Source organism: Podarcis bocagei (assembly GCF_964188305.1).
Source record: "Podarcis bocagei genome assembly, chromosome: 16".
Classification (NCBI taxonomy): domain Eukaryota; kingdom Metazoa; phylum Chordata; class Lepidosauria; order Squamata; family Lacertidae; genus Podarcis; species Podarcis bocagei.
The window spans coordinates 32369985-32397195 of NC_138142.1; the positions used below are offsets into that span (position 1 = coordinate 32369985).

General features: G+C 48.4%; 1 protein-coding gene across 4 annotated transcripts; it reads right to left on the reverse strand.

The window, feature by feature from the left end:
• Nucleotides 1–1584: 1584 nt before the first annotated feature.
• On the reverse strand, nucleotides 1585–27102 carry SLC3A2 (solute carrier family 3 member 2). 4 transcript variants are annotated; one of them, XM_081173321.1, is made up of 11 exons: nucleotides 26697–26770; nucleotides 16604–16658; nucleotides 12774–13235; nucleotides 9701–9874; nucleotides 9308–9408; nucleotides 8450–8518; nucleotides 8023–8087; nucleotides 6312–6516; nucleotides 5511–5654; nucleotides 3645–3755; nucleotides 1585–2662 (listed from the first exon to the last, which is right to left on the reverse strand). In XM_081173321.1, the coding sequence occupies exons 3-11, from the start codon at nucleotides 13225–13227 to the stop codon at nucleotides 2315–2317; spliced, it is 1671 nt and encodes a 556-aa protein (XP_081029447.1). In that variant the 5' UTR covers nucleotides 13228–13235; nucleotides 16604–16658; nucleotides 26697–26770; the 3' UTR covers nucleotides 1585–2314. The 4 variants fall into 4 exon arrangements, with proteins under 4 accessions (XP_081029447.1, XP_081029445.1, XP_081029446.1 ...); XM_081173319.1 differs by lacking the exon at nucleotides 16604–16658 and having other exon boundaries at nucleotides 26697–27102; XM_081173320.1 differs by lacking the exons at nucleotides 16604–16658; nucleotides 26697–26770 and adding an exon at nucleotides 14060–14207.
• Between the last annotated feature and the right edge of the window lie 109 nt (nucleotides 27103–27211).

Consider the following 27211-nt stretch of genomic DNA (forward strand, 5'->3'; position numbering starts at 1 on the left):
GGTTTTGAATCAATAGTCAACTACTGGATCTTATTCTGATTGCCCCAGCTAAAAACCTTGCAACCTTTGCTGCCACCTTCTCATCTTGATCTGACAAGAGAAAGGACACTGTGGCAGTGGCTGGTCGGCCAGAAATGAACAATAAAAGAGGGGCGATAACCTCATTCCTCAAGTCTTTATAAAGAGTGCAAGCCAGAAGGCGTATCAAACTGTCCTGTACTCCTTTGTCAGTTTACTGTAGGGCTGGGGACCTTGTAGCCCTCCAGGTGCTGCTGAACTACAACTCCCACCAACCTTACCCATCTTGGGGGCTCATGGGAGTCCAACATCTGGAGGGCTCCCCGCAAAGGTTCTCCACATCCTTTTTGCAGGGTTTTGAAATTCCAAGGGATTTCACAGATTGTATTTTAAAATACCTAATTCACAAAATAATTAAATGAAGTTTGGCAGTAACAAGAAGCACATTTGAGTATCGTGTGAAGGGTACGTAGGCAGGCACTGTAGACAAGTACCAAAACTCAACATGTTAACAACTCTTCACAAGAGTTTCTTTTGCAGGAATAATTCATACACATCCCACTTTTTGTGGAAAAGGGTGTAAATTATGGTAGTGTACCCAAAACCCACAGCCCAATCCTCTACACAGCATTGTCTGTGGCCCCCAAGCCCCAGCCTGCTAGTATCCACAGATTATTCATTAGTCTTTAATTGCTGAGTCAGAGCCCACTACCAGCTCACAAGCTGGTCTCAGGTGGGTTGCAATAAAATAAATGAGCATCAGCAGTATTACCCCCATATATCTATGGCAAAAAGAAAAATTCCTGCCTGCTCATTTTGGTTAAAGATGAGTCCCATGTCAGAAAAGGTTGAAAGCTACCGTAACCTATGTTTACAGCTGTAAATATGGGTTTTGAAGAAGCAAAAGAGAGCCCAGAGATATTCAGGCTGTTTAATTATTTGTCCCAATCCCAAATTCCACACTTGTGCAATGTGATCAAGGTAAACACGTCTGGAAGTCACCCAGTCTAGAAAACACCCTCTCTGCTGGCTCTCCTCCATCAGACTCAAACCTATAGCTAGAGCTATTATGCTCCTTGTTCAACAGGTATTCTTTAACAAATGTATAAAACTGTGTCACAGCCTGAGGCCATCAAAACACAACGAACAATGAATACCATTCCTACAAACTTTTTAAAAAATATTAAAGATATAAAATTAATATTCCATAAATGGCTGGGTCACTCCTCAAGGAAAGACTTCTTAAAGCAAAATATTCAGTTGGCAGCTAGCCATCAAGACACTTAGGTGCCTGTCTAATTTCGGCTGATAACGGATTCCAGATTGCTGGTTTCTAGTACAATCTAAGCATGTGTTACTCTCAGTGGTGACCCATCTGAGGAGCACATGTACCCTTAAGTAACCTGGTCCCAAGCTGTTGAGGGGGTAAAGTCCAGGCCAGTTGCACTACTACTACCCCTGCCACTGACAACTGTGCTGTTCAAGGAGTTGGGATTTACCAGGGGAATTGAAAGAGGCTGTGTGCACATGCATAAACACTACCATTCTGAACAGAAACCACAAGAGTCATCAGAGAGAAATTTATTAAACTCATTCCATACCAGTTCACAACAGTTTTGGCAAACAGGACAGGCACACGAACAGGACAGGCTCGCACGGACACTATGCGCCTGCAGTAATATTCATTCCACAAAGTACAGAGGCTTAGAAGGAGCTGGGTGGGGCATGTAGTTTGCACAAAAACATATAACTTTACTTGTCAGTTCTCAAGGATGAAAGCTGCCCAGCCAAATGACAAGCACACACACCATGTGGAAATGATATTCAAAACTGGAGCTGTGGACAGTCAGTTCACGCACATGACATGTTAGTGTATCCGGTGGTGGTGGGGACATTAAGCTCTACACCACGGGTGAGGGACCCCACAGCCCTCCAGATGTTATTGAACTACAATTCCCATCCTACCCCACAACTGGCCACCCTGGCTAAGGATCATGGGAGTCAGAGTTCAACAACATCCTGAGGGTCCACATATTCCCCCCTCCTACTATAAAAAGTTTCTTTTTTCCAGATACTGGCAGGTCAAGGAATGTACAAGGAGTGAAGGAATTAGGGGAGCAGAGGGAGAGAAGAGACAGGTGTTAAAAAAAATCAGGTGATACAGGAGAGAGGAAGATCAGAATGCTGTGAAAACTGTGCCCTTTCAAGAATTCAGAGGCTGCTCCTTTGCAAGGACAGTTGCACAGACCCTGCTCTTTTGCTCCTCCCTGTCAGGCTGGGGGAGCCACACATCAAACTAGGCCACATACGGGAAACTGAGCAGGAGCCCTTCCGAGGGAGCCAGCCTGAGTTCCCGTACACTCAGCTGTTTCTTCTCCTCCGTGGGCTGCGTGCTGAGCTCCACTGTGACTTGGTCTGGGAGGGGAGGGGACGTCACTATGGAGATGGTCTGGTCCCTGGGAGCAAAGTTGAGGACCACTAGGTAACGCTTGTTCTGGTCCCAGACCCGCAGGTAGGCAAAGACACTCGGGTTGCTGGTTTCAGCCTCTGTGTATTCGCCGTGAAGGAGGGAGCGCTCCTTCCCCCGCAGCTCGCTCAGCTGCTTGAAGAACGACAAGACCGAAGCCGGGTCGCTGTTCTGTGACTGCAGGGATTGTTCAGAAGGGGTAGGGGAAGAAAGAGAGAGGGGAGAGAGACAAGGGGAAAGTTATTCATTAACCACTTCTCGCGTTACCGGCGTTAAAAATCTAAAAACTGCTTAGCGATTAAGGCTGCATACACACCATAAACTTTAAGTACAAGCAAACAGAAATCCTGGGAACTGCAGTTTGCTATGGGTACTGCTGGGAATTGTAGCTATGTGTACGTTAAACTATAGTTCCCAGGATTATTGAAGGGAGGTAGGTAAATGCGCTTTAAATGTATGGTGTGTATGCAGCCTGAACTTCTGCCTACTGGGGGCAAGCAGCAAGGGAAAGCTCTCCCGCTCAATGGTGACTTTCAGGCAGAGGTCCGGGGCCCCAATTCAGCAGAATGAGCAAGAGGAAGCCCCAAACACAGCAGGGCCAGTTTTTCCCAGTTTTGAGGTAAGTGAAGGCATGGGCAGACATCAGCACCAGAGGCCCTCCATGCTGGACCATTAAGTCCAGAGTCTAAAAATGACCTAACTGGCACCAGCGGTCTATACTACACTGAGCTTGGCTCCTGAGTTATCTGGCTGGACTTTGTCTGGAGAAGAATGGGAACAGAGGAGACTGCCTTGCCCCAAGGTTCAATCCCCAGCCCCTGCAGGAGGGCTGGGAATGCCGCATGCCTCGAAACCTGGAGGGCTGCTGCCAGTCAGTGTGGGCAATACAAAGCCAGATAAACCAATGACCAAACTCAGTACAAGACAGTCTTTCTGATGTTGCTATGACAAGAACCTTCATGCCCTGCTGGTGAGCTTCATGGGCGCATCCGGCTGACCAGTTAGAAGCAGGATGCTAGGCTAGGTGGAGTTTTGGTTGGCATTAAGCTGATAATTTTGGGGATATATTTATTTGTGACATGCTGGCATGTGTCCCCATATCATTTGCGAATTACTGGCAAGAGCCACCCACATTTCCCCCATCACTCCTGCAACTCACCTGTACAGTGACATTGCTGGCTGCTGAGTTAACCTGCTGCTGATTTGCTTTCGAGAAGCCAAAGTTTGCTGAATTATCCCACTGCATACGAATGACACTGGAGGCTGCAGGCTGGAGGGAGAAAAGAACTTACTATTAGCATGGCTGCAACTTGGGGGGGGGGGGTCAGAAAAAGACAAGACCCATCACACACGACCCATTGCAGCACCTTAAAAACCACCACCACCACCAGTGTTTTGCAGGAAGAAATCTGAATTTCCAAGTCCCAAAAACCACAATGCAAATATAAGTAACGTTTTTGTCCATTTAATTTGCACAGATTCCATTCTGCCCCCGGAGGCTTGACACACTATAAAAACACAAGTTTGCATTTCTGCGTGTGATGTGGGATGGAATATGACGGCTATGTTCTCCATCCATTGTGAAAGGCAGTATCTGGGAATCAAACCTGGGGAGAGTATTACAGCTGCGCTCAGGAACTGCGTGAGAGCTTTCCATAAGAGAATCTGGTTGGGCTGCTTAAGAAGAGAATGCTAGACCAGATGGGATTTTGGCATGATCCAGCAGGGTTCTTTTTATGTGGTGGGGAGGATACCACTGGGCCAGATCTGATCCGCTAAGAAAGTGCTTGTTGTGTGAGGAGCATTGAAAGGTGCCAGGAGCTTCAATGTCCCCCACAGACGTGCAGGAGACATGCCCCACAGATTACAACTCCCAAGATCCCTGACCATCAGCCAAGCTGACCAGGGCTGATGGGCACAGGACCCTTATCTCTGATTTACCCTTCTGTAAGTGCCTTTAACATGTGATCCCTGATTGGCTGAGACATGTGTCCAGAACAGAAGGCGAACCCTGTGGCCTTCCACATGCTGCACTGTAACTCACGCCCTCCCTGACCATCGGCCCTGCTGGTTGGGGCTGATGAGAGCTGGGCGTTCAGCAACATCTGAAGGACCACAGTTCCCCATCCCTGCCCTTGCAGGTATTTCGCCAGCTCCAGCATGTTACAGACTCAGGATCTGCTCCCTGCACCCAGAGCAAGCCTTAAAATGGTCCAACAAATAGATATTGCTGCTTGAGCATCCGCCCACAGAGCAGATGGCTGTTGTTTGTGCACCTCCTGCTAGGAACCATGGGAACTCCGGAAACAGCAGGCCCCTTCGCAATGCATTTGTTGTGCTGCCAAGATTTTTGTTTTCATAAAGTGAAAACTACAATCCTTTGGCAAGAACTGGGTTATCCAGCAGCAGGGGCCAAGGAATGCCTCTCCTGCACGTCTGTGGGGGACATTGAAGCTCCTGGCACCTTTCAATGCTCCTCACACAACAAGCACTTTCTCTGGTTTCTCTCCAGTCTTCAAAAACAGTGTGGCCACATTGACATGCCTATGGCTGATGAAAAGGCAGATGCCTTTCCACTGGGCTGCCTTGTAAAGAATCAGACCATTGGCCCATCTAGCTTCCTGAAACCACCAGAAAGAAGAACCGAAAACTTGCCTCCGCTGCTGTATCTCCTCAGCCTCATTGACCCTTCCTGCTCCCACGCACCCTTTGCAAAACAACAGACCAAACAGACCTTGCTGCCTGAAGCAAAGGACATGCAGGTTCCTTGCACAGACTAGTGCTTGCATGTTACTTAGAACTACAGGGTGTTGCCTTATAAAGAGTCTAACCATTGGGTCCATTGAGTTCAGTATTATCTACAATGACTGGCAGCAGCTCTCCAGGGTTTCAGGTGGGGGGAAATTGCCAGCCCTACCCAGAGATGCAGAGAACCGAACCTGCCTGCGACGTACACATTCTACCCCACCATATCTGTCCCTCCACCCGACAGCAAAGCACCCAGACCCTGACGTCACACCCTGACCTGTCCTGGCAGGTCCCGCAGCCCGATCTCATCTCCGTAGTCTGTGAAGGGCGTCCCTGGCAGCGTGTAGAGCAGCAGGTGGAAGAGGCGAAGGAGAGGCTCGCCCATCGGAGAGGCCAAGTGGCCAATGTCGGGTCTTCCCACCTGCAGGAGGAGGACAGACAGTCAGCATCCAATCAAGCTTGGGGTAGAATGGGGCCATTGGAGCAGCAGCAGCAGCTGTGTGGTCCATGCCTGCAAATGTCCCTCCTTCCTCTGCCTGTTCACCTTCAATTCACCCATGGTGCCCTTGCATTTAACTCACGCGATTTCAACCATACGTGGCTGAAGGGCCGATGGTTGAAATTCCGTGAGGCAAATGCAAGCAGGGCAGGCAACTGAAAAACTCTTTTTTCCACTGGGTTTTCCCAACCCAGCCACATCTCTCTCCCCCCCCCCCTCTCTCTCTCTCTCTCTCTCTCTCTCTCTCTCTCTCTCTCACACACACACACACACACACACACACACCTTCATCCAAGCCTGTGCAGAGCTTGTCTGAGGCCTGGAGGTGAGAGTTTTGTAATAATAACACTGTAAACTCAAGCAAAAAAGCAGCCACTCCCTGGCGGGAGGCCCCAGCCAGCTTAGCCCTTTGAGGGCTGGGGCAAGTGTACCCAGCTGCCCTCGCCATCTGCACAAGACTACTTCCAACCACACACAGGCCACAAACGGCGGCCAACCACTCCCCTTGCTCCCTTTCGCACACAAACACACACGTATGCAGACGCAACCACAGAGTCTGGCTCCAAGGCTGTCACTCACACTCCAACTGGGCCACTTGTCTCCAGCTTCTTGGATGTACTGGCGTATCATCTTGGCGGCTGCTTCCCCTCGTGTGCTGTCTTCTTGGCTGCCTTTCACCAGCCCCAGAAGGTACTGGCTGCTCAGCAGATCCACGCCTGTGGTCTCGTTGAGGAGGGAGAAGATGCCCTCGGCATCCTGCCTGCGCGTCACTGCAATGAGCACCCTGAAAGGAGGAGCAGAGAGAGAGATGGAGATCAGTGGAGGCTGGTTCATTAGGACAAGTGCCGCACTTGCCCCATCGATCTCAGTCTGCCCTCAGCCAACCCTCACCTGCCTGCTTTCCTGCCTACAACCAGTCTGGGATGGGGGTGGCCCTGCCTCTCAGCTTCCTCCTCCTCAGTCTCAGTGTTGCCCTTGTAGAAATCAGCAGGAAGGGCAAAACTAGAATTAGGTGGCTGTGCCTGTGATTGGCTCTGGCTACGCCTCCTGCTTCTGCCCCACCAGCCAATAGGCACCAGCCACTGCTGAGAGATGGCTCAAATGAAAGACCACCATGGGAGGCGGCTGAGTGACATCAAGGTGACACAAGCCCTGGGCCAAGCACAGCACAACTGATTTTACTGTGCTTTCTTATTTCTATTACAGTGGTGCCTCGCAAGACGAAAAGACGTTCTGTGATTCTCTTCGTCTAGCGGTTTTCTTTCGTCTTGCGAAGCAAGCCCATTGAAGGATTAGCGGATTAGCGCTATTAGAGGCTTTTAGAGGCTTTTAGTGGCTTATCTGCTGATTGGATCAACTGATAAGTGTCTTAGCGGCTTAGAAAAAAGGGGGGGGGAGGAAAAAAAACCAGCAGGAACTCGCAAGACATTGTTGTCTTGCGAAGCAAGCCCATAGGAGATTCGTTTTGCGAAGCACCTCCAAAACGGAAAACTCTTTCGTCTAGCGAGTTTTCCGTCTTGCGAGGCATTCGTCTTGCGGGGCACCACTGTATATAGGTATATTTTGATTCTTGTTTCCTCCAATGAGCTCAAGGCAGCATACTTGGGCCTCCCCATTTTGTCTGCACCACGACCTTGCGAGGTAGGCTAGGCTGAGAGACAGTGACTGGTCCAAGATCACCCCATGAGCTTCATGGCTGAGTGGGGATTTGAACCTTGATTTTTCTTCCAGGTCATAATCCAACAACTACACTGGGTTTTTTTGCTTTTTGTTTTTTAAATGGAATATGGATCAAATAGGCCTGGGGTTGTCATGTCTTCAGTAGAAGCTCAGAAGGCACTGGGGCTTTTCCAGCGCCCTGTATGGCATCTTAGTCCTCACTCATAGGTACCAACTCCTAGGAGCTGAGGGATCTTCGGCAGCCCCAGTAAAATATTTGAGGGGACCAGACCCCCTCAAAGTTGATGAGGATTGCCATTCAAATGGTGTCCGTGCACATCGCGTGATCAGTGATGCAGGGCAGGGCTTACTTGGGCACCCCAATATTTTATTCAAATTAGCACCCCTGTCTTCACTCATTACTAGCAAAAAGTAGAATTTTAAAAAGTTAAGAGAAAATGGGGGGCAAGGGGTGGAAATGGCAGAAGGATAGTTTGCTTTGGCACAGATTTATCAACTTGATTTTCTTTTCTTATGTAAGTCACTATGTATATGCAGCACAGCTTGGGAGCTTAAAGGAGGAGGAGGGGATCAGACTAGGAAGCTGTGCATCTTAGGGGGTGGTACCTACCTGGTGTGGTCGTCCACACTGTATTCTTCTGTCAAGTTCTTCCACTCACTCAGGATTTGGGTGTCCTGAGGAAATAACATGTTCGGCAAGTGAGATAGATGCACGCTGAGGGCAGGAACTTCAAGCTCCACCCCACAACCACTATCCCAAACAGGAAGGAATGCAGGAAGTGGCCTTATAACTGCTCTGACCTTCTGCATGCAAAGCAGATGTCCTGCCACTGAGCTTCCACTCTGTACAACCCAAAAGTCCCTCCCCCTGTAAGAAGAAAACAACCTCCATATATCTGACAAGAGGAGGCCACCACTCTTTAATGCCAGCTCACAAGGGAATTCACTTTGTCCCTTAAGCGCTCGTGCCCTGACCCGGGGTGGGTAGGGAGAAGGATGAATCAATGGAGATTGGTTGGGATGGGCTCACCACGTACATTTAAATGCTCCACGCCCCCGATCTGGATCCCAGAGACACCTTCCTCCAGCCAGAACGTAATTGCTTCCTGAGGGATGGGAAGAAAAAAACAGGACCAGACAAGCAGTTAGTCCTCAAGGGTCACTAAAAAAGATCCCAAATCCTGTTGTGTTGGTTGATTCCTCCTTCTCAGTCCCTGCTCATTAGCCGTTGGTGAATGTAGTTTTATTTTGGCCCACCTGCTATAAGGAACAAGTGTTGTTTCACGTTAAGGAGGCCATTGCTCAGACCCCTCCCTGCTATTTCAGCCTACCTTACGGGACTGTTGCAAGGCCAGTATTGCTATGTGCACTGCCCCAAGTTGCTTGAGAGACGGGCATATGTGACCAATTACAGGTTTGTTTAGTTTTTAAATTTGATCTAAAGTATTTAGACTCAAACCAGTTAACCCTGTTGGTCAGAGCGTGGTGCTGATAACGCCAAGGTCGCAGGTTCAAACCCTATATGGGCCACCTGCATGAGCATTGCAGGGGGTTGGACTAGATGACCCTTGGGGTCCCTTTCCAACGCTACAATTCTATGATGTTTAATGTTTGGTGCCTTACTGCGTTTTTATATCATTTGTTGGAAGCTGCCCAGAGTGGCTGGGACAACCCAGTCAGATGGGTGGCATATTAATAAATAAATAATAATCATAATAATTCTATAAATCAGATGGGGGGAACCTTAGCTCTGGGGGGTGGGCAAGCAAGCAGCAACTCTCCTCACCTGTGATACCCAGGCACAGGTGTAAAGAAATTCCTCCCCATCACCACCCAAAAAAGGTGGCAAGCTTAAAATCTTCCCAATGCTCCACTGTGTGCTTCTCCTCCCTCACCTTCATTTTGTCCTGCAAATCCTTGTTAAGACTGATCTCCTGGCTGAACCAAGGCGACTGGCTGCGATAGTTGGGGGTCAGATCCAAAACCACCTTCAAGCCTGAAAGAGAGAGGCAAGGCACATCACAAGTCAGAAAGGTGATGCCTAGAACTTCTGCAGAGACCTCTTGCCGGCACTGCAGCCAGAGATATAAGAGCAAGATCCTGGCTGATGGATCAGGCCAAAGCCCAGAATCCTGTTGTCACAGCGGCCAAACAGGTGCCTTAACAGGAAGCCACCAAGCAGGATTTGAGCACAACAGCACCACCTCTCCTCCCTTGCGATTCCCAGGAACTGGAATTCAGAGGCAGAGCAATGGCTAGTCACCATTGTGGTTACGCTTGGCCCTTACTTTTTTTCTTTGCCACCAGCAGGACTTCCCGGAACTCATCCAGCGTCCCATATCTTTTGTCGATGTCCTTGAGGTTGGTTCCAGCCTGGTCATTTTCAGGATTGACGTGGAGAGGCCCAATCACCAAACCTTTCACTTTGAGTTTACTTAAATAATCCATTTGCTGCTTCAGACCTGGAGTGACAGGAAGAAACAAAGGCGTTATTGGGGGGGGGGGGGAGATAAAGGTTGGGCTGCCAGTGCAGCAAGAGAGTTGATCCCCTGCTCAATTCTAGCTCCAGAGATGGTGTAGGACTCAGCCAGCGGAGTTAACAGCCCAACTATGGCCACAGACTATGGCCATAGACGTAACAAGCCGAGTTTGGAGGATCAAATCCTGACTTTACAAGCCAGAATATGAATGCACACTGTGGCTCCTTGGCACGAACTTTGCCCCTCCTTTTGTGTGAGCAGGGACTCAAGCCAGGAACCATATTTTCCTGTTACATCCAAACTGGGAAACATTGGCTTACACAAATCATAGCTTGTTTGGAAGACACTAGCCACGGTTCCCAGTTTGCACAGAGCAAGGAAGCCATACTTAAGTGCAGTTTCTTAGTTTGCTTCACAGTCTGCAACAGAGCACAGCAGTTGTGTGCGACGGAAACATAATGAGTAAATCAATCAGTAAATCAATCAGTAAATCAATCAATCAATCAATCAATCAATCAATCAATCAATCAATCCAGTACAGCCTTCCAGCCCTCAGTGCTGTAGAGACAAACTTGAAAATTATATGAGCCAATAGTTTATAGAATGGTTTCCCAAGTCCTCCTTAGTGTCAATTTGGAACTTTCTGTTGTTAAGATTTAAAAGGCCAGGGAATTTAACAGGGCTGAGGAGGAGGAGGAGGAGGACGACGACGACTATTAGAGGCATTATATAGAGGACTATACGCTGGCTCCCTCGGCCAGTAAAGTGAGATGAGCACCGCAACCCCAAGTGTCGTCTGTGACTGGACCTAATGGTCAGGGGTCCCTTTACCTTTAGAGGACCACTGGGAGACCCGGGTTCAAATTATTACTGTGCCATGGAGTTTAGTGGGTGGCCAGGCAGTCCCTCAGTCTAACCTACCTCACAGGGAAGCTGTGAGGGTAAACTTGAGGAAGAGAAAAAGACATGTATACTACCTTAAGAGTGATGGATTGAGACCCTGGGAGAACAGGGTAAATTCCCACTCAGGAATGAGACTCAGTGGGTGACCTTGAGGGGCCAGTCGCAGTGTCTCTGCCTCAGCTACCTCACAGATTTGTTGTGTTGATAAAAACAGAAACCAGAGAAACAATGCATGCCACCTTGAGGGCCTGGAAAATGGCTCTCATCTCTCCTCTCGGTCTCCTCTTTACCAGACTAAACATGCCCAATTCCCTCAAGTGTTCCTAATAAGGCTTGGCTTCCAGACCCTTGATCATCTTGGTTGCCCTCCTCTGCACATGTTCCAGCTTGCTAATATCATCCTTAAACTGTGGTGCCCAGAACTGGACACAGGACTCCAGGTGTGGTCTGGCCACGGCAGAGCAGAAGGGTACCATTACTTGGTTTAATTGGTTTGTTTTTGTTCTTATTTTTATATTGTAATTTTATGTTGTGAACTGCCCTGAGATCTACAAATGAAGGACAATATATAAACTTTGGTAATAGTAAATAATAATAATAATAATGAAGAATCTAAATGTAGTAAGAAGTCTGCTCCCAGCCCAGTTTTGCTTATTTATTCTATTATATTTATTATAAAACATATTAATTAATAACTAGCCTAGGAGCAAACTTCCAATGTTGTGAGGGAGAAAATAAGCCCTTCCTGAGCTTTGGATGACCCCCCAACCCCCAAATGCACTTAGAACTGAGCAAATAAGGACACAGATTCACACAACCAGCCACGAGGCTCTATCTGCAAGGTCAGAGTGAGACAGTGGAGGAAAGGAAGGAAGTGGAGCCCCAGCCAGCCGCCTCCGTGCTGAGTCAGCGTCCCGCTGACGTCAGGAACTGATGAAACAAAGGCCAGTGGTTGCTTCAAAGCCGGATAGAACCGGCTGCTTGGCACAGGGAAGTCTGGCTGGTACCAGTCTGTGGATGGGCAGCCAGAAAAGGGGAAGGGGGGGGTGGAGAGGCAGCTGCTAATCACATGTACTCAGAGCACTGCTGAGCGCAGCAAGAAAAGCCCAACAGGGAGATCCTGAACTGCCCAGGAGGCGATTTTCAGAGCCATAGAAGCCTCATTGCGGGACTTGCCTGCAATGACCTTAGCCAGCAACTCTGCATTGAAAAATAGTCGTTTTGACGGCAGTGGAGAGGAACAGGCAGGGTGCATTAAGGGCAGGCAAGCATAGGTCCCGGGTTATATTCCAGGAACCTTCTCAAGTTTTGTTTACAGCAGATCAGTTACTTCTGAGCAACAACACCCTGTTAACTAGCTTGGAGGGCAGATATTCATGATGGGTCCCACCCCCCACCCCGGCATTCAAGGCTGTTGAGTGAAAAGGGAAGAGTCCTTGACTGGCATTCACACAAGCACTGTGCCCATTAATTACATCACATTACTACTAGGAAATCTGGACCTACAAGTCCGCAATAAATTTTCTAAGCAGGTGGGGGGGGGGATCAGGTTAGTTTCTGAACACACAAAAATAAAAATAGTGCTCATACTTGTTGTCTCATGTCTCGGGTTCTACAAAGGCTAGATAATTGCTCTTTTTTTTGGAAAGCTGGGAATTTGGAAACAATGGTATCTCGCTCACCCACCTGAGATGTTCCGATGCTGAGCCACAACCCTTCAAATAGAGTGTCCTTAAGATCATAGGAAGCCGGCTGCTACTGAGTCAGACCACTGGGTCTATGCAGCTTAGTGCTGTCTACACTGACTGGCAGCAGCTTCCCAGAGGTCTCTCCCAGCCCTGCCTGGAGCTGCTGGGGATTGAACCAGAGACCTTCTGAGTGCAAGGCTTTTATTCTTGAGCCGCTGCCCTCTCCTGCAAAGGAATAGCTAGGACTTGTGGGGAGGAGAGACCCCCACGCCCCCCCTTGTAGCACCCACCTGCCAGGTCGCCCACGTTGTCATCCCCAGAGTCCTGGAACCCTGCCACGTCCTGGATGCGGTAGATGCCGCCTTTCTGCCACCACTCCTGCTTGGGCAGGTCCTTGCAGCGGGGGGCCTGGATGATGATGACAACGGCCCCCGCCAGCATGCCCAGCCAGCCCAGCCAGAAGAGGATGAGGAGCGCCCAGCGGGTGCGCACCCACGTGGGGGTGCCGGCCACCTTGAGCAGCTCTTCCTTGGAGAGCCCAGTGAACTTGGCCACCATGGCGCTTTCCTCCTCCTCCTCCTCGGCCACCTTCACCTTCACGACCCCGTTCTTCTCGCCCAGGCTGCCCGGCGAACTGGCCAGCGGGGAAGAGGCGTTCATGGGCTGCTTCTCGGTCTCCATCTCGTTGAGCTCCACGTCTTTCATGTCGAGCTCCGTGTCGGGGGTTACACCCGGGGAGGTCATGGTGCCACCTGGGGGAAAGGAAGCAGGCGGTTTGGAAGCAATAGAGGGGGAGCAAAGGGAGCCCCCTTAGTTCACAAGGCCTTTCTGGGGAAAAGGCTCTTCTTGACCTTCTTGACCCAACGCACCTGTCTTCCACAGAGACCAGCTTGCCTCTGGGCTACCCTTCCTGGATGCTTCCAACAGAGGGGGGTTCATCAAAGGCTTGGCCTCCAAACCTATCCTTGGTGCCCGTGCCCCCCCCCCGGGGGCACCAAAAGCCCGTCTAGCTTCCCAGCAGCCACAATGAACAGCTGCACAGAAAACCTTTCAGCAGGCTCAAACCCTAGAACCTCACATTTTAGAAATTTGAGACAAAGTCCATTTTTAAACCTCCGTTCCTCCAAAAACTGCCTATCTTCCTGGATACTAGTAACCCCCCCTTACAGAGCCCTCTTTAGGAATACCCCCTTATGTATGCCAGAGACTAGACCCCCCCCCAAAAAAAACCCCTCAGCAGCAGTCACTATGCCACCCCTATTAGATCCCTGGGGCCATTAACCCCAAATACATTCCCCTCCCTATTATAAGAGGTGAAATTCACACGCTCTCTAATGGCAACCCTATGGAGAGGGGAAGGGGGATTTTGAACAGAAAGCTCCTTTTACCGAGGCGTTGCGCTGCCCCCCCCCGGACCCTATCCACCACCCCCCCCCCCGTAATCCAGATCTTCTCTTCTGCCTTTATCCGCTTTCTGGATACCAACTTTAGGAGGTGTATCTAGTGCGTAGAAGCGGGTTGTAAAATCAGGGGAATGGGGAGCGAGCCCGGCAGGTGGGGTCTCTCCAATCTCTACCTGCAACGATCCGGAACTTGGCTCCTCGAGGAAATCCGGTTCGATCCGATTCTGAGCAAAGCCTCGCCGGCCGGCAGCTAAAATAGGCTCGGAGCCTCCGCCCCCGCCCCGCCCTCCCGGCTCCCCCAGGCCGGCGCTTAAGGTGGAACAGAGCTTGCCTCGCCAACCTCACGATGGCGAAGGCGTTTGAGTACGTATCATCATCATCATCATCATCATCATCATCATCATCATCATCATCATCATCACCACCACCCCGGAACGAAAAATTGGGACAATTAAGTCCATCTCTCTCTCTCTCTTTGCCTCTAAGAACAGCCAGCCAAATGCTTTGGGGGACTCACGAGAGGCATAGAGGTGCATGGCAGCTCACCTTACTGTTTGTCCCCAGCCAGGCATCTGCTAACTGAGGTATACTGCCTCTGAACCAGGAGGTTCCATCTAAGCTTTCATGCTCGTGAGAACCTAAGGGTTGCTTTGCAGGAGGAGACAGCCAACAGGGATGCTGCTAGGCTGGAGATTCTCAAACTGTGGTCCATGGACTACCAGCAGCCAGCGAGCTTCATGCTGGTGATCCACAGTGTTTCTGTGGATTCGCGATTGAAGATGAAAGACAGTACGTCCATCCTGTTCAATATTTGTGTTGATTTTTGATTTTGTGCCGGGGGTTTGCTTTTTTTTGTTTCTTACACCATTTATTTCACTGTATCGCAATGTTTCTATGAGATTCAAACTTTAATACAGCAAAATGCAATATGCAAGAAAGAAAAAGACCGTTATAAGTTTAGGAGGTCACTCTTGGATGGTTGGTGGCCATGACTGCCTCTCATGGCAACAAATTCCAAATTAACTATGAGCTGTGTGAATAAATCCTTTCGCCTGTTATTCAGCTTTATTGGCTGTCCCTCAGCTGGGTACACATTGTGCCTTTAAAGCACATTCGGGGCACATTCTTTCCCTCAAATAATTCTGGGCATGGTAATTCACCCCTCACAGAGTTAAAATTCCCAGCAACACTTGACAAACTACATTGCCTAGAATTCCTTGAGGGGAGAGGTGAGTTTTCAATGTGCTGTGAAGATATTCTGTGTACGCAGCCTTAGAATTATGAATAAAAAAGTGACAGAGAGAAAAAGACAGACTTCCCCCATTCACTTTCTCCACACCAAGCACCCACTTATAATACCTCTAACATGTGCCACTGGCACATTAACTTTTCTTCTCAACTAAAATGCCCCTCAAGGAGGGGTTGCTCCAACCCCCTTGATCACTTTTCTTGTCCTTTTATGAACTTTTTTTCCATCTGAGAGCTGCATAGGCCTGCAGGCTTCCCATCCCAGATCGAGTACCTTCTATCAATTGTTAAAAGGAAGGAAGTCAATAAGTAACAAAAATTAAACAAAGTAAGAAAATAACTTCCCAGCCAGTTTCTCATCATTCAATGCTCCATTCTTGCTCAGGCAAGGCAAAAGTGGGAAGAGGAAAGTGGGGGCAATTTTCAGATCCTTCCTTGCTATACAATTTCAGCTCCAAGACAGAACTGTACCAGAAATGAAGAGGGCGGGAGTCAGTGTCAGACTTTGAGCCTCTGTGGCGGCATCTGTGGGGAGATCAAAGGTGTAGACATCCGCCTTGGGACAATTGCAAGAAGCAACTGATTATTCCCTGCCTTAAATTGGGTGCTTTCAAGTGCAAACAATGTTCCTTTGAGGAGTGGGCAGCAGGCATGAAATCGTGCAGGGATCCTGTACAACACAGAGGCTAGAACACAGAGGTTGTCAATGTGGGGCACCCACAGAGGCCTCTCCTGGAGTATCTGCCACGCTGAAATTAGGCTTGAAAGAAGCCTCCTGTTGCATTTATCCTGATTTGTTGCAGGGGAATGTAAGCCTGGCTGCTGGATCAAGCAAATAACCCATTTAGTCCAGTATCCTGTTCTCACAAAGACCAGTCAGATTCCTAGGGGAGATTAGATGAAGGTTGCTGTTTAATCAGCATTCATCCTGATTTGCTTGTGGGGAGGTTATTTTATTTATTCATTTTATGTTAAAGCATTTAGAAACTGCTGAATATTCTTAAAAACCTCTAAGGTCAGACCCATATATTGCAGATATTAGTACAAATTTTTAATTTTTAATGCTATTTTTGTGATATACAAACAACATGAGAAGACTTGGTCTCTTCATTTGTATCATTTTTCCTATGATCCTTGCTAAGTAAAGCCAACAAAAAGCTATTTAAAAACCCTCTAAGGTTAGATGACTGTTGAGCCAAAGCAAAGTTTATACCACACACTTTTGAGTGCATTTCCCCCTTTCCTTATCACAAAAAGCGGTTTTGTGTTGCAAGACCTTCCAATCAACTATAATTGTGCAACATGAATTTGGTGACATGTGATTGAATCCCACCTGAAAATAACAACCGTCTATAATCCATGCATAATCTCTTTATCTTGTCTCTCCCAAGCACAACTGCCTTTTCCTCCCTTTCCTAAAATAAGAAAAGAAAGCCCCAAACATCTTATCATTTCTTTACAGTGCTTACTTAGCTTGTCATAAATTGTGCAGGCTCAGCACGGCCTCAGCTGATCTTGGAATTCCTTTGGTAGGAAGAAAAAAATAATTTTTTCCCCAGCAAGAAGCCAGCTGTTCCAGAGTCTTCCACCTTAAGCGGCATCTCCTGACTCAGCAAAACTTGTCAAAGCTCCAGTCCTCCTCTCTCTCTCTTGTCCTCTTTCCCTCCCTTCCCCCCATCCCAATGTTCATTGCTAGGGCAGTAAACAACTCTCAGACAAGCCAAGACTGAAAGCAGACTTTGGCTCTTTTAACTTGACCTCCCTCTCCCCTCAAGCTAAGTGGATTTTGTCCCCGCTGCCAAAACATCCTGACACCTAAACTGGGGGGGTGGGTGTCAGTGCCTTCACCCACACAAGACATTTTGTACATCTAACAGACCTGCATATATTTGTGAAGGGTTAAAGGTAAAGGGACCCCTGACCATTAGGTCCAGTTGCAGACGACTCTGGGGTTGCGGTGCTCATCTCGCTTTATTGGCCGAGGGAGCCGGCGTACAGCTTCCGGGTCATGTGGCCAGCATGACTAAGCAGCTGCTGGTGAACCAGAGCAGTGCACGGAAACGCTGTTTACCTTCCCGCCGGAGCGGTACCTATTTATCTACTTGCACTTTGACGTGCTTTCGAACTGCTAGGTTGGCAGGAGCAGGGACCGAGCAACGGGAGCTCACCCCGTCGCGGGGATTCGAACCGCCGATCTTCTGATTGACAAGTCCTAGGCTCAGTGGCTTATAACCCACAGCGCCACCCGCATCCATTTGTGAAGGGTTGGTGGACCCAAAAAGCCCAGCAAGAGGGGATTCAGTAACCCTGTGAGGTAGCTTAGGTTGAGAGACAAATGACTGGCCCAAGGTCACCCAAACAGTTTCAACATGGGTAAGTGGGTGCTTTGAACCCTGGTCTCCCATGGCGTGATGTCACTCACACGTGTTGTGGGGCGTGCTGACATGTTGTGCTGATGCTCCGAGGCATGTGTACATGCTGCCGCAGAACTTTGGTGGGCCCCGGCCCCTTCAGTGAAAATTTGGGGGGCCTCGGCCCCTCCAGCCCCACATAAATGGCGCCCCTGACTGGCATCATGGACCAAGGCATGTCTGGGTAGTAATCAGTTGGCCTGGAATAGCACTTCCATGCCCCAACATTATATAGTATAAAAAAATAGTTGTTGCATTTGTATTTTGTACGCACGTTCTACCTATAGTATTGCTCATCTTATAGTAGAGTGGATTGGCTTTCTGAATATCTTACTGGATGCACATTTTATGGATTTTGTATTTATGTTTTTAATGTTTGCTTGTTTTAAATTTCTGTGTTATCCAGTTCAGCCCCTTTAAAACTTCCTTTTGTATAAAGTGACTGATAAGAATAATAAATAGGGACTTCCGGGAGGAATTTCTGGAAGGTGCCAGTTTGTCCTGGATCTTCGGCAAGCAACATTTTTTGAGTTTTTTCTAACTAAAAAAAGCTGGTTTTACTTTTTGAAATATGGCAACCCTAAATAAATAATAATAATACACATCTGATTTTTTTGTCAGTTCCACATTGTTGGAAATCAAGGTATAAGTCTCAACTACTTATGCTACTTAAATAAATATAAACATTCTAGCCAGTTGTGCTTGTCAACCCAAGGGAGAAACCATCTGACCTCAATATCTTATTTCTAGAGGACCTGGGCAAAGAATGCTGGCAGAATGGAATATTCTCTTTTTTCCTTAGCAATTTTCTCCCAACTCCTGAAGGGCACTCATTCCTGAGCACCCTCACTCCCAAGGCTCTTAAACTCCAACCGTTCCTCTTTTGATTTCCATCAAATACCCGTCCAGCATTTGGGTCAGGCTTCCATCACGTTCAGGCTTGTGTTCAGCCCAGGGCTGGAGGAGGAGGAGGAGAGGTGGGAGGAAGCCTCAACAGGGGTGAGGCTGCCCCAGAGCTAAGTAAGGGATCCACGTGCTTCTCACCCCACGTTGCCTGGAAGGAGGCGGGCCTGCAGGCCAGATCTTGTAGCCTCTATAAAGGCCTGGGCTCCGAGCCAGCTTTGAATCCCAGATCTGAAATCCCATCGGAGCAGTCAGGCATCTCAAAGCAGGGATAAAGCAAGGCACACATAACAATGTCCTTTTTTCTGGTTGCCCTTTTCCGGGCCTAGCAGCTATTAGAGCCTGATTAACCATGATGCTATGTGGGGCCTCATTGTGTGGGGCAGGGCACTGCTTTGATTTAAATATCTGGATTTTACTAAAGGTCTAAGAGCATCCATTTTGTTTATGGCACTGAACTTGTTGGAAACACAGCTAAAAGATGGTTGCCTTTTTAAAAGATGCTCCTGCACCTGTGTCTTTTACAGCAAACTAGTATGTGGCAGCTGTGTGGTTAGCCACACTTAGGGCAGGTGTTTAGGGGACCTTTGACTCACCAGATGTTGAACCACAATTCTCTGTGTCCCCGGCCATTGGCCACATTTGCTAGGAGTGCTAGGAGTTGCAGTTCAGCAACTCCTGGAAGGCCAAAGGAATTTAGGGAAACCTGAGGTGGCCCTCCAGACCTCTCTATCTGGCCCTTGGGACTCTCTGCAGGCCTCACACCCTCCCCAGCCTCACACCAGCCCTGCCTTGCACCATCCTTGGGTGTTCTTGCCTGGCTGCAATGCAACTCTATTAATGCTTCTTGCCAAAATGGACGATTGTGTGTGTGTGCAGAAACTAGCCCACCATACAAAGGTCAAATTCACATTCATTTCTCTGCTCACTTTTGCTTTCTGCCACTGCCCTGCGGCCCCCAGGTGGTTGCCCAGATGGGAATGTGGCCCTCAGGCTGAAGAAGACTCCCTGTGCCTGACTTAGGGAAATTTCAGTCATCTTACAAAGCAGATGAAGGAGCTCTGCAAAAAGAGACAGTAATCCTACCTGATGCACAGAATTCCTGGTGACCCTATTTTTCCCTGCGTTAAATGCTGTCCTCCCCCAGTGTGTTTACACCATACAATCTTCCTCCCCGAATTCCCAGAATCCTTCCTCCTCCTGTTGTTGTTGTGCCGCTCAATGTTATTCGGGACAAGCAGAAAGGCTGGGCCCTTGCCAGGCTGCAGAAAATAAAGCAGTATGTTATTGCCGCATGTTTATCTGCTTCTCTAATGGATGGTGGTGCACACTCCTGTTGCGTGATCCCGCCGAGACTCACTCGAGTTCACACAGATAAAGGCACTCTTGGCCAGAGAGTCCTCTCTCTCCCCTCCGCCACCCGCTACGGTTCAAAAAGAGCTGAATGCTTTGGCCACAGATGCTTGCTGTTGTAAACAAACTTTGAACTTTTTATCTGTGTCAGAGATGTTACCTTCCCAGCCAGGTTTGCCCCAGAAAGGCAAATGAGCTCCCTCACTTTGGCAACAACATTGCAGTTAGAAAACCTCGTTGCCTCCCACTGTTTGGTAATCACCGTGGCTGGTTATTCCAGCACAGGAATCCAGCAGAGAATCCCAGGCAGTAAGATCAGGCTCTCAAATCAGATCTACTTCAGTTCTCATGCTTCCGCAGCCCCACCTTGCTAAGTGCGTGGAATCAGTACTGCAGAATTTAACCTTCTGAATTAAGAAACTCCAAGATTCTAGCCCTTAAGAATACGTACAATGATAGGCCCGAAACTATGCTGAGTTCAAATAAATCGCTGAGTACGATTTCTAATGGTCAAAGAGCAGGGCCATAATTCCCAGCATCCTTCTTCCCCCTTCTTGGGCCAACCCCGGAACTCAAGGTCCTTGGGCGCAGAACTTTGTTTGGCAGCAATTCAGGGCTTAAACTTTGGCCCCTGTTACTGCAGGACTGGAAGGAAAGGGAAAGAGTATCAACTGCTCTTAAACAGCAGTGTGTATGAGTCGAATCAAGCTCAACAGGCTTTGGTTCCAATTCCAGCCCAGTTTGCATTGAAGTTGCATATACACCATACAGCAGCAAACACCCTCTCACAATAATCCTAGGAACTTGATATTTTATCTGTCAGAGCTACAATACCCAGCACCCTTAACAAACTACAGTTCCCAGGATTCTTGAGGGAGGTGTGTGCTTTACACATATGGTGTGTACATAGCCTCAGTCTGTCCTGCCATGCCCCCTTGGAACCACATCTGTCACAATCACTTAGATCTTGTCTGCGCTATACATTTAGGGCAGAATCAGATTGATTTAAACAGTCATGGCTTCCCCAAAGTATTCTGGGAACTGTAGTCTGTTAAGGGTACTGTTAGGAAGCCCCTAGTTTCCTCACAGAGCTACAATTGTCAGAGTTCCCTGGGAAGAGAGATTGATAGTTAAACCACTACTGGCAGCTCTTTGAGGGGAGGAAGGGTCTCCTAAGACTACTCTCAGTACTCTTAACAAACTACAGTTCCCAGGATTCTTTGGGGGAAGCACTGCCTGTATAAAGTGGTACTGCTTTAAATGTATTGTGCAGATGAGGCCTTAGTACACCACTGCTGTGCTGACTGCAGAGGCTGCGAATCACAGTCAGGGTGGGCCTAGTGCCAGGGAAGCAAGCAATCCGAGAACCGGCTGTGCCGCCAAAATGCTCTAGTTCTCAGAATCAAAACAATAATAAAAACCCAGAACAGATGTGACATTTCCCTCCCCCCCCCCCCCCGGTGCAGTCAAGGCTTAGAAATACAGTCGCAGACACCCAAGGAATGGAAATTTGGGGGTTGGTCATTGGTCCCACTTTGTGCAGGCCTCTATCTGAAGACCACCCCCTTGACTGACAAATACAGTGGTACCTCGGGTTACATACACTTCAGGTTACAGACTCCGCTAACCCAGAAAGATTACCTCGGGTTAAGAACTTTGCTTCAGGATGAGAACAGAAATCATGCTCCGGCGGCGCGGCAGCAGTAGGAGGCCCCATTAGCTAAAGTGGTGCTTCAGGTTAAGAACAGTTTCAGGTTAAGAACGGACCTCCAGAACGAATTAAGTACTTAACCCGAGGTACCACTGTATTCAATCAGCCACCTGGCTAGCTTCAAGGTGCTGGGTTTGGTGTGTAAAGCCCTAAACAGCTTGAGACCAGGATACCTGAAGGATGGTCTCACCTTTTTCAGCCAGAGCATAGTTCAGGCACTTCTCAGCTTCAAAATGGAAGTTGGCCCGCATATGGGTCTCTACACTTTTTAAAATATATGACTCCACCTAGCTCTTAGCCTCTCCTAGCTATGATTGGTCAAGCTACAGCACGGGGCCAATTTGTATTTCCTTTTCTGTCCCCGTGTAGCAGTGTCGGGCTTTAAGCTTTCGAGCCAGGCCTCTACTATTGCACATGCGCACGTTTGCATGAGGGCCCTTCTGAGCTGCCCTAGCCACCCACCTGAATCTAAGAGAATGAGGGAGGCGGGGGTGCATTTATTTGACCTGCACCAGAACTAGGGGTGACCCCAAACCAGCTAGGGAGACAGCTTGCAGTAGTTTTTAGCATTCCGTGAGTGGTGAACATGGTTGTTGTCAAACCTGCATCTGTTCAGGGCTGCCCCGAGTCACCCGGCCACTTGTTGTAACAACTTCATGGTGAGTTCTAGCACCATTTTTCTTGGGAAAAAGCACTGGTCTCACTGCATACCCAACTAACCACTGCACTCCACAGGTGAGGGCCTCCTGCAGATACCGTCTTATCAAAAGATTGATGCCACACAATGTAGGAATCTGGCTTTTAGTATCATGACAACCACCTCTTGTTAAATATTAGACAGACGCCTGCTGAAGACCTACCTCTTCCAACAGGCCTTTTAAGCAGAGGACTTTCCCAGCCTGTAGCCTCCTTGGAACTGTTTGCAAGGTGTTTGAACTGTTTTCTTGTTTGTGTGTTTGCCACCGTGGGCTCCTCGGGGAAGGAGGGTGGGATATAAATTGAATAAATAATAAATTGAATATATAGTAAAAGGAAGGAGAGTAGGTGCTGGAGGGCCCTTGAAATTGCTCATCAACAGCACCTCAAGACCTGAGCAAGCAGGCATACACGTTGCTTTATCACAGCTTTTCCCACCATGTTGAGAATTGTATTTGCAAACCCTCCAACATGCTGAGTCCCAAAACTGGGATGCACATCTTTCTGTCCATGCTCCTGCGTGATTCACATGACCCGCATGAGATCACCGAGCCCAAAATACACACTTTTTCAGGGCCGTGCTTTCACACCGCCTAAAAATGTATGTTTGGGGGCACTGTGCGAGGTTGCGGCCCCGAAAAAAGTGCTAGTTCTAACTTAGACTTGTTGGACTTACAAGACAGCGTTCCAACTCATCACTATCTGTAGCTGATGCTTCTTCAATTAACATCCACCTTAGCTAGGTAAGACCTGTGTCCACTTGGTGGTCTGATCAACCATCCAGTGTATTTTAAGATTTGAATGTGTATAAGCATGTCTTCTCTATTGTTAATGAGCAGCCTGTGAGCTGATGTTGCTTTCAAATTTTTAGAAACAAACAAACAGACAGCACAGTTCTGCAATAAGTGAAATTTTTAAGGTCCAGTCTGCCATTTTGATTCAAAATGGCACCCAACTGTATCAAAACATAGATGAAAACTGGCTCCTCGATCTCAGGAACCATCACACAAAATTTTGTTGCAATATCTTAAGAAGTGTCTGAATGCATAGCAAACTGACAAACAACTTTTCAAAATTTGCTAATTTACTGGTGTTAGGGATGCATGTCCCAATAACATTTTATGTTGTAATAAAGCATTCAAAATGATTTCTGAGTCGTCTTTCTTGACTCAATTAAGCTATCTCCACTGGTCTTTTGGACAATTAAAAACATGTCAAACTAAGTAAAAAGCTGCCCAGGTTAACAGTATTTGCGCTTGTTGTAATGAGTAAACAAAATAAATTGGAAAGGAAAGAGAGATGGAAAGATCTGCAAGTTTGAAACTGGACAAACAGAAACCCTATGTTAAAATGAAATCTACAAGTCTTTGGGGTTTCTAGGGAGGTCTGGAAATACCACGGCAGTTACTGAGCATGTGTAAAATAAAATAAAAATCAATGGAAAGGAGGCTCATTATTTCTTTGGAACGATGTACCGCAAGATCACATCCTTGAGCCAGGTGACCCCATCAAGATAAAAAGTGAGGCAGCTGCTCTCAGTGGAAGATTTCGTAGTGGTGGTTCTCATACACAAACACTTAACTCAGAGCAGGCTAGGATTACATACTGAATGGGCAAGAGTTCAACGAGGGCATCCATCTGGGTGCCTGTCTCGGATGTCAGGATATTCAGTTCCTTGGTACAGACATACTGTACTGGGTCAGATCTTGGCTTATCTGGGTGTATTCCATATGGTGGTAGCTATAAAGGGGCTTCTCTTACCCTATTGCCTGTGATACCTGGGAGTGAACCTGGCACCTTCTGAACATAGTTAAGAGCCTGACAGCTGGATCCTCCCAAAGGCCCATCTAGTCCAGTTCTCACAGTGGCCCAAGGGATGCCCCAATGGGAAGCCCACCAGCAGCACATAAACGCAACAGCAACTCTCCCCATTTGTGATTCCCAGCAACTGGTATTCAGAGGCACATCACTGCCCCCAACAGTGGCGAGAGAATATCACCATCAGGCTTAGTGTCCATTGATAGCCTTATATTCCATGACTTTGTCTAATCCTCCTTTAAAGCCATCCCAGTTGGTTAGCCAACAATGCCTCTTGTTGGAGCAAACTTCACAGTCCCCAGTACATGCTGTGTGAAGAAAGTACTTCTTTTTGTTGTCTGTCCCCTGGTTCTGGTATTATGAGGTTTGGGGGTAGAGAAACCTTCTCCCAATCCACTTTCTTTACATCATGTGTAATCTTAAAACTCCTCTCTATTTTAAACACCTTCTGCATGCAAAGCAGTGGCTCTGTCACTAAGCTGCAACCTCTCAAACTTGCCTGGGAGTCAGTGGCGTAGCGTGGGTTGTCAGCACCCGGGGCAAGGCAAGTAATTTGTGCCCCCTAACCCTAACCCCCAGATGTTGCGCCCGGTGCGTCCGGCCCCCCCCTGCACCCCCCACGCTACGCCACTGCTGGGAGTCTCTTCCCTCCATAGCTCAGGGGTTTTGCAAGAAGATGATCCCTGGTTCATTCCTGGCATCTTAAAATTCTAAGGCACAATTATAAGGAAAACAGGGTGGGGACAGAGTTCAAGATTCATAACTCACATTGCCAAATGCCCCCTCATATCCTAAGAGCAATATTCCCAGTACATTAAAAAACCTAGCACATCAGGGAGGAAGCTAGGCTTAGAACTCTTTTTCTTGGTGTCCTGGGTTTCTCTTTGCAAGGATTTCGCTCCATTTGTAGAGCATCTGCTTTGCACAATGACATCTCCAGGTCAAGCTGGGAGAGATGCTCTGCCTGAAACCCTGGAGAGCCGCTGCCTGTCAGTGAAGACAGAACTGAGCAAGACGGACCAAGGATTTGAGACAGCATAAGGCAACTTCTTATGTTTCTTCTCCCTAATCTGAGCGACTTGCATCACCTTGACTCCAACTGGACCTAAACGCTTTCAGCAAAATGCTTTTGGTCGAGGTCAGAGAGACTTGGGACTTTGGCCTAGCGTTAAGGCTAATTCAGCACTATTCTTCTGCAGCTTCCTAGGGAGGGGCTGCACTGAAACCCTGGAACAATTTAAAATAAAATAAAGGGTGGCTTATTTTGTGGGGTGGGGGAAGGAGAGGAGGGGGTCCGAAAGGCTCTCTCAAGTCAACTGAGCCACCCAAAATGGGAATGTGATGTAGCAGGAAGGGGGGAGGGAGTTACTGCCATTTTCCAGAATGGAAAGGACAGGGAGAGGAAAGAGAAAACATATGGTTCTTAACTTGCATACTGTTTAATCTGGGTTTGGGATCCTCGGGTTTGAAGGCCAAATGCGGCCCTCTAACCCTATCTGGCCCTTGGAATTCTCTTCACGCCACATCCCACCTCCAGCTCTGCTTTGCACCCCCTTGAGTGTTTTTGCTTGGCAGAAATATGCCTCTGAACTCTGGCGATGCCTTGCACTTGTCTGGAAGGAGGCAGGGCTGTAGCTGGGGGTGGTGAGGTGGGCCCCTGGGGCACAGGCAATGGAGCAGGCGCAAAACCGACTAAAAATATGTCCATAAATATCGATTATTGCCTCATAAGAAATGGTTTTAAATAGAGGGTGAATTGAATGGGTGGAAGAGGGGGTGGAGGAGAGGCGGAAAGAGCTAAATTGTCCATGGCTAGGGGGTGCAGTCTGGAAGGTTCTCCCAGAGGCGCAAGATCACCTAGCTACAGCTCTGGATGGAGGACAGAGAGGGGAGCATGCCTGAAGAAGCTAGCCTGTTGTACAAAGCTAACTTCTACATTAATTGCTCCAGCCATTTTTGCCTCTGGCCCTAGTCACCACTGCTATGTGGGCCTTGGAAAGATGCACAGAAGGGAATGCGGCCCTGGGCCTGAAAAAAAGGTTCCCCACCCCTGTGCTAAACCAACAAGGTTAGATTGCTTGACAGGCGACCCAGGTTCAAATCCTCCACTCAGTCATGTAACTTACTGGGTGGTCTTGGGCTGGTCTCTCCTTCCCTTCCTCTCACCACCTAACCTACCTCACAGGGGTGTTGTGAAGCTAAAAAGAGACTCTGTGGGGGGTGGGGCTGTTTGCTGCTGGGAGCACCTACAAAACCCCTGTCTACTATTTTTGATTTTTTTGAGAAGGGACACGAAAAATCCTTATAATTAATAATACTATCAAATGGGGTTTCCTATATATGTTAGGAGAGGAAGAAGGGGGTCGGGTGATTAAAAATGGACCCAACATGAAATCCATTGGACAGAGGCCCACAAGGTTATTATTTTGCAAGCCATAAAACTGCTTGAACAAGAGGCTTAATCAACTGCCTCCCCCTGAGCATGCACAGAGTGCCACACTTCTGAGAGCAGGGGGGGCCTTTATTCTACCGTCGTTGCTTTTAGAAATTAATGCAAAAGAATAGTGTGGGGAGCAGAAGGGGAGGCTGTGCTGAGAATGAGAAATGCAAGGTTAGCAGGGGTTAGCTAGTAGGCTTCAAAAGCTACTTTCAGAAGCGGCAGACAGTTACCTCGTCTCCCCTCCTTCTCTAGCTCTCTCCTTCCTAGCCGCATGTCCGGAGTCTCACCGCCGCCCAGCTCCCCTTTCCACACGGCAGCCATCTTGATGCCACTGAGACCAACATGTTTCCATGGCAACCAGAGCGGCCAAGGAAGCTTCTGCTCAAGCGGGAAAACAAGACTTGGCAGTGGCTGGTGGAACCACACCGAAATGGAAGAAGACAGGAGACAATTGTCAACTTTGGTTGGTCTCCTCTCCCCACAACACTTGGGGAGGGGGGGCAGGCAGAAATTCAGCAGGTGAAATGATCATGGAATGGAAAGGCAGTGACAGGGAATGGGGGCGCACAAACTTGACTGTTCAGTGTCTATCACAGTTCCTCAGAGACAGGGAATCTCAGGGGCAAGGGCCAGGTGTGGCCCTCCAGGCCTCTCTGTCTGGCCCTCAGAACTCTCCCCATGCCACACCTCACCAGCCCCATGAAGGTGTCTGCCTGGCTGGAATGCAGCCTTGAACTCTGATAAT